General features: G+C 46.5%; 3 protein-coding genes across 4 annotated transcripts in view; 1 reads left to right on the forward strand and 2 right to left on the reverse strand.

Annotated features, from left to right (window-relative positions):
* dnaaf11 (dynein axonemal assembly factor 11) overlaps positions 1 to 7523 on the forward strand; it is a 40733-nt gene that overhangs the window by 3495 nt on the left and 29715 nt on the right. The gene's annotated exons all lie outside the window — the stretch shown is intronic.
* LOC109970254 (zinc finger and SCAN domain-containing protein 2-like) lies at positions 1329 to 3939 on the reverse strand. The gene is made up of 4 exons (XM_020617682.1): positions 3642 to 3939; positions 3207 to 3289; positions 3041 to 3119; positions 1329 to 2575 (listed from the first exon to the last, which is right to left on the reverse strand). The coding sequence occupies exons 1-4, from the start codon at positions 3937 to 3939 to the stop codon at positions 1707 to 1709; spliced, it is 1329 nt and encodes a 442-aa protein (XP_020473338.1). The 3' UTR covers positions 1329 to 1706.
* LOC109970255 (uncharacterized) overlaps positions 4441 to 7523 on the reverse strand; it is an 8770-nt gene continuing 5687 nt past the window's right edge. Inside the window, exons 6-7 of the mRNA XM_020617684.1 lie at positions 6680 to 6778; positions 4441 to 5991 (exon numbers count right to left, since the gene is read on the reverse strand). Of these exons, the coding sequence (XP_020473340.1) occupies positions 5066 to 5991; positions 6680 to 6778 (1025 nt within the window). The 3' untranslated portion in view covers positions 4441 to 5065. The remainder of the gene's footprint in view (positions 5992 to 6679; positions 6779 to 7523) is intronic.

Below are 7523 nucleotides of genomic sequence, written 5' to 3' on the forward strand. Positions count from 1 at the left end.
GATTGTTATCAAGAGTAACTAAACCTTAGATTTAACTAAAGATATGAGAAACATTTAAACTGACAGCTGTTATGGAAACATCCATGAATGCTGCTAAATACTCTACATTTATTTTAATATCAAATGTCATTAAAAAAACAGAACTTGACAGTGATCAATGACACCCGAGTTTGAGCACAAACAAAAACTACAACAAACACTGTTTATTGACCCAAAGAGTCCAGGGGCCCGTTTCAAGAAGGAGGTTTAACAAACTCAGAGTTCAAACCTGAACTCTGAGTTGACTTAACTTGTGGTTGATATGGGATTTGTAAAGTAATGATTAATAAATAATCCAATACGTTTTATGGAGAGTAATTATTACATTAATCAAAATACTTTAAGATTTACCCAACACTGATGTAATAATATAAGAATTGAATTTTAATTTTCATGTAGGTGCATTGATGGGAATATGTGTGCCATCAATGCATCCAACCGCATTAGGAAATCCTGAAGGGGATTCTAATTATTAGTTTATTTCCAGAGGTCACAGCAAGATGTTATTAACTGATCATCATTTGTCAGATTAGCCTTACTGAAACGAATTCAATACCACTAACCTGCAATCCTGTGAAACTCCTCTTTAATGGCTCTGAGGGGTTTGTGCCCAGGAAACACAACAAAAAATAACAGAAAGCGCTTGAGGGTGAGGCACACTTTCCGAACTATTCTACATACAGTGGCCTTACTAATGTGCTCTGCATCCCCGATGTTATAAAGAAAACTACCGTTTGCAACAAATCGTAACGCAACACAAAGCATCTGCTCGGATGTAAGAGCACGGCCACGATGGGTGATGTGTCTGATGTATAGGTGGATAAGATTATTGATATATGTTATGGACGCTCTAGAAAAACGGTACCGCTCAAATAAAAATACATGGGGATATGACAAAAAATCAACTCGTGGCCTCAAAATCCTCTCCCGAGGTAAATGCAATTCCCTGCGAATTAATACAGCGTCCTCATCTACAGGATCCTCTATAAATGGACACGCCATTTTGGTCTCTGCTCTATGAATGTACTGAAAGATTAAATGAGGTAGGCCTATTTAAACACCTTTCACTTTAAAAAGGGGCGGAGACCGGAGGAAACTCTGGGTTTCCCGAACAAAACCTGCTCCCAACCAGGTTAGGTTCACAGAGTAAGTTGCCATAGTAACTGACTCTGAGTTTAGATTACCTCTCCTTTTGAAACGGGTTTAACTTACCCTGCTTTCACGGGTTTAAGTTACCTCCGTTTCTGGAACCGAAAACTCCGAGTTGCCCTCATTTCGGGGTTAACAAACTCAGAGTTTCAACAAAACATCCTCCTTGAAACGGGCCCCAGATGTTTCTGAACACAAACAGCTTCACAAGAACTCGGTGCACATAAAGGACGGTGTGCAGTTGGTGTGTTGTCAGTGTGCTGCCCAGACACCGTCAGAGCCGAGGGCAGCATCAGGATTAAAACCCCAGTGACTCTATCGCCTTCATTTATCCCATGTTATAGTTTGAACAGCTGTGAACACTGTTGGTTTTTCTATTAGACTTCATGATTTAACCTCTGACCCAAATAGCAGAACAGGTTTGACAGGCAGGAGGACCCGCACGGCTGTGGTGCTGTGTTCTGTAGTCCGCTCCTCCTGGCTCTGCTCACTGTGCAGCATGTGACCCCTGACCTCTGTCACTGCTGTGACTCGGTGGCAACGAATCGTTTCTCTCCACCGTGTACGGTGATGTGTCTTCGCAGGTGGCTGCCTGAGATGAACGTCTTGCCGCAGTACGAGCACCTGAACTGCTTGCAGTCTGTGTGGACAGTCATGTGGACCTTCAGGGACCCTGACTGGGCGAAGCGTTTGCCGCAGTGGACGCAGCCATAACGTTTCTCTCCAGTGTGGACACTCTGGTGGCGTTTCAGGTTGCTGGAGTCGGAGAAGCGTTTGCCACATAGTGCGCAGATGAACGGCTTCTCTCCTGTGTGGACCCTCATATGCGTCTTCAGATTCTTCAGGCAGGCCAGAGTTTTACCGCAGCAGTTACAGACAAACGACTTCCCCCCACTGTCCTCTCTGCTGACCCCATCCTGATGTCTCCACCCGCCCCTTCTGGAGACGGTGCCCGGTCTGTCTGTGGCCTCCTTCCTGCCAGGAAGCTGAGGCTGTCCTGCAGGTACCGGCGCCCTCTGCTGGCACTCTGCCACAGACAGACGCACGTCACCCACAGCGAAACGGAAGCTGCTGCTGCCTGAATCCGCTGAAACACTTGCACTGTTGCTCAACACGTACGAGCAGCTGGGATCCTCACTCGGAGGATTCTGGGTAGAGTGGGAGCCATGCTGCAGCTGCACCTCGTACACCAGGCAGTCGTAACTGCTGGTTTCTGGCCTCTGGCTGGTGGCCAGGGATTTCTGGACAGACATGGAGGTGGAGCTGACTTCACTGCTCATCCAGGACCGAGACGAACCGCCACCTTCGTCTGGTGCCTGCTGATTGGTCAGTGGGGCCGGAGCTTCTGTCTCTGTCATCTCTTCATCAACAACGCAACAAAAACCATCTGGAAAGAAAGAAGAGCAGTGTAGACATTTTACCAGTAATTCAGACTGCAGTTGAGGTGGTACACACGAGATCATAAGGGAACTGAGCTGAAAACATACGATTCTCAAATTAGATATGAGCAGGGGCTCATATCTGTTCTCTACCTGGGTGAGGGTGGGGTTCAGGGTAGGTTAGGTATGGAAAATGATGTTGCTTATTGTAGGGCTCTGAAGATGTACCCTCCCCCCCTCCCCCTTCCCAAGTGTCTTGCTTTTCTCTGTCCGCCTGCCTCTGAAACGGTTTTCCCCTGTGCTTTGCAGGAACCCGTCTCTCCTCGGACCCATTCGGTATTAGACATGTTGAGACAGTCCAGTCCTGTCTGAAACGTGTGGACTACAGGCTGATCAGCCACACGTGGTCCACACCTTTAAGCTAGTCCTGTTAAGAAGTATGCATCCTGTGTATTTACTAAAACTGTACTCACTGTCCTGGTCAGGTGACTCGTCATCATCCTCCACTTTGATCACCTCGGTCACCAGGTTGGCCGACTCACCCGCAGCAGCCTGTGATCAGAACAGAGTGGGGCACAGTGTCAGGACCGGAGCAGGTAGAGAGGAAACACGGTAACACACCTGTTCTCCTCCACCTACCGTCACCTGTGTGGGCTCCTGTCCAGAGTCGGAGGGCGGCGCTTGGGGACACACACTGGACAGCACCACCTCACCTGGATGATCTGTTTCCGGGTGACATTACAGTTTGTAGGACCACATACAGAAAGATAACTGTAATAGCTCACGTCACAAATCAACAGCTGAGTCTGAAAGACTAACCCCTACAAATAAGATGGCTCCCACAGAGTGGCTGCTGGTCTTCTTGGGGCCCACACTAACTAAAAACAACCACTTAAATTGTCCGTGTATCTATAAAATGACGTCAGTGTGGAGGTGTTTAAAAGCCACCAGTGTTCTGTCCCATTACCACCAGTTAAACTAAATGGTTTAAACGGGTTCTTAACCACTAACGAGCCAGTTAATTGACGCTGTAACCCGTTTATGACCGAAGTCTGATTTAAATTTTAACGTCACCTTGGGGTCTTCGGATCCTCCTCGGCTCGTTGCCCTGGTGATGAGCTCGGCCGCTCGCGTGCGGCGACGCGGTGCTGCTTGCAGTGGCCGCGACTCGCAACGCGTTAGCGCGGGCAGTTCGCAGCTCCATGAGCCGCAGTTTCCTCCGCAGCACCTCGTTCTCTTTGCGGCTCCCGGCCCCCGGCGGCCCCCCGGAGTAGCCGCTGTCCACGAGCTCACAGATCTCCGCCACCGCCGTGTTGGCCAGCACCTCCATGATGGAGGCCAGCTGCGCGTGGAAGCCCGCGGCCGGGGACATTTTCTACTGCACCGTGCGCGTCTTTGTTTCAACCGGACAGTCCAAAATCACCGTGGCCGGTAACAAAAGCCCAACCGCGCGCTCCGGTTCACCGGAATATAGGCCCACACCTGGTGTAAACAGTCCGGACACAAACCAGGAAGTGATGCGACGGGGGAAAGGACTACACACACCCCCACAGTGCGCATGTGCAAAGTTCTCCCGATTTATTCCAGGAATAAAAACACAAATAAATGTTAATAGGCCACATTATTAATATATTAGGAATATTATACTTTTTTTTTCTAGGGGAAAAAAGCCTTTTGGAAAATCAGCAGGTGGTCCCCTTTTTGTATTTTATTTTGCATTTGTGGTCATGTACTTTTTGTGGATGTCTTGTTTTTGTGCTCATTTTACATCTGTGCGACTTTGTTTTGCATCTTATGGTTTAGTTTCTTTGTTTGGTTAAGTCTTATGACGTTACTGCTTGAGAAGCAATAAAAAATAATTACTGCTGCAGCAACTTCATCAAGTAACCACAATATTGGTCATGTTCTCTTCAGCTGTGCATTTAAATACCTTTTAGTTTGTCCTGAGTGGACCTTCAACAAACTCACACCTATGCTGACAAAGTCAGTAACTAATACATTAGAAATCCAGAGCCTTTATTAAGAATGATAAACTGCATGTCATTTCTGCTGTATCTTAACATTTTACACAACCGTGAACTGGTTTCTCATGTGTACACACCAAGCTCATTAAAAACAGGTTTCATTCCACAATCAGGCATCTCCTAATACAATAATCTGCCAGCTGTTTTATTTATTAGTTGTTTAGTCAATAAAGCAAAAAGTCAGAAGATTCACTTTAGAGAAAGAAACATAACTATTTAACACATTTCAGAATGTTTGAAAAATGCCTTGAATGATGAACTGGTTGTCTAGATAGTTGTCAGTTAATAAAAAAAATCTTAGTGATTAATAGTCTTAATTTAGGTCTAAAACGTGGGGAAAACACTTATTTTAAACCCTTGGAGTCTAAACCCGCCTTCTTTGCCTTTGCCAAACTCTTAACTTGTGAACTTTAAGCACCCTTTGTTCTTTTTAAAATGTACAGAACACAACACTGGTGCCACGTGGCCCTTCACTCAGACATTTGGGTGACACTTCTTCATGTGCAACTTGAGGCTGTATTTGACGATGAAGCTCCGGGAGCAGAGCGTGCAGGCGTAAGGCCGCTCTCCCGAGTGCACACTCAGGTGCGACTTCAGGTGTGCCGACTGAGTGAACTTCTTGCCGCACTGGCTGCAGCTGAATGGCCGCTCGCCTGTGTGGATCCGCATGTGAACGTCCAGGTTCTGAGACGTGGCGTATGACTTGCTGCAAATGGAGCATATGAAGCGTTTCCCTCGGATGCCGGCATCCGGCTGCTCGTGGCCAAGCTGAGGCCGACCCGACTGGTCCCTGTAGAGGGCAAAGTTCATCATGTCGGCATCCTCGTACTCAAACGCCGAGTTGCTGCTCTCAGACAGCTGGCAGTCTGTGGAGGTTGAGCCTGAGACGCTGACCAGCTTGAGCCCAAAGGCGGCGGCGTCCAGGTTTTCATTTTGGTGAAACTGAGCAAAAGACATCTGACCTTTTGGCTGTTTGGTCCATGTGAGACTGAGGTCCATTTCTGTTCTGTTCGAAGGAGACCGAGACTCGATCAGGGCACTGTTACGGAAATAAGTCTGTCTGTTGGTGCTGGGAGGAACCAGCGAGCACTCCTGGACCAGGTGGATGTCCGGGGCCATCTGTAACGAGTAGGAACACGCCGACTCGCCGGCTTCCACCTCGTCACCGGCGAGCTGTCCGGGGCAGCCCTGCTCGCTGTGAGGAGAGTCAAGGCTGTAGACAGACATGTTCTTCTGTGTACCTGCAGCCAGTTTGGATGTTTTCAGTGTGTGCTGTTCGCAGGATGAAGACTTCTCAGCCTCTTCATTCACTGGCCGGTGTCTCTTTGTCCTTCGGCTGATGGGAGTCGACGTGATGGCCCCTCTGGCTGCAGCCGGCCCTCCGTCACCAGGGCTGTTATCTGAATGACAAGACAAAACAAATCATCACCAAGCCAGAGATGCATGTCCAGTGCTTTGCATTCTGACCCCCACTGCAGGTCAGACCATATTTACTCTGACATTTGTTTCTAAACATCACTGTTGCTGAATCTGAATAAATTCTATGCTTGTTCAGAACTGATAATAAAATCACAACTGATTCACTGGAGCTCTTCTGAGTAAGGCATTTTGTCGCATCCTCTTCTTCTGCAGTGGTTGAAATGACACCTGACTGGAGAATTGGCTCCTCCAGCTGTTCAGACCCGCTTAGTGTTGGTTTCTGAAAGAAGGTCCGAATGTTTTTTGATAATGTTGTCAACATGAGGTTTAAAAGAAAGAGAAAAATAAAACAAAGTGCTTCAGACTTTAAAAGCTGCTGAGGATTCAAGACTTTACTCACTTTTTGTAACATGTTTTGTCAGCCCACTGAGCCTGTAGACGGCTAAATGCTTCTTTCAGCTTCCAAAAGCGTGACAGAATAAAATCCTAATGATGGACATCCCTGCTGCCCACTGAGCCAATACGGGGCTCTCGCTGTAAATGGTTATATACTTATGCGTTTCCAACATCGGTCACAACCTGAGAAATCAGTCCACATGTGTATATAACCAGGGACCCCGCTCAGGGCCCTGTGCCAGAGATTGACAATGGAGCCATTTTTACACTCACCCTCGTTGAAGGTGTCGTTACTGTCTGAGTCTTCATCTTTGATCAGCACCACCTCTGGAAGCTGCACAGGAAGAATAATAACAGACCAAATGTGATATCAGCTTAGGCCAGTGCAAACACGTGCACAAACTGTAACCAGGTAGAAATAACAGGCAAGTACAACACAGGAGTAGTTAGTGCTGTACATCTGAGACTAATGTGATAGAAAACAAACTGTCCCCTGACTGGCTTTCAGCATTAATCTAAACTTTAATGAAAGAATAATTAAAAGGAAGACATCAGGGTCGTCCTAGCTGTGGTGCGGCTCCAGCACAAATATTCTGAAAATGGTAAACACTTCATGATTAATATGAAGGCTGTTACTGACCTTCCACACCACCAGTGTTTTATAGAAACCTGTGAGTCACCATGGCTGCAGTTACTGTTTTATGCTGATTATAGTGTTTTTATTTCATGAGATAGGCTATTGTTTGTACTTACAAGCACATGTTTATCAGTATACAGTATTTGTCAGCAGCTGACTCGGCTGTGGACATCCACAGTTGGAGGCTGTAGGATGCATAATGGTAAAACATAACTGTGCTAATATACAATAAGCCATTTTTGCACCTTTGTAACTGTTAACAGTAAAGTTTAGGCCTATATACTGCTAATAAATGCCATTAATGGCTTCATAAATGTGATATGTAATGGTCAAAGCAGCATTTTTGTGCATGGAGTACTTTCACTTCTGTTCTTTAAATACATCGTCCTGATTATACTTTGACACTTTTACTTGTAAGGGAGTATTTATACCGTGTTGTTTGGCCTACTTTTATTTACAGTGTGGTATTAGTACTTTTAC

Source organism: Monopterus albus, unplaced genomic scaffold, assembly GCF_001952655.1.
Source record: "Monopterus albus unplaced genomic scaffold, M_albus_1.0 scaffold193.1, whole genome shotgun sequence".
In the NCBI taxonomy this organism is placed as follows: domain Eukaryota; kingdom Metazoa; phylum Chordata; class Actinopteri; order Synbranchiformes; family Synbranchidae; genus Monopterus; species Monopterus albus.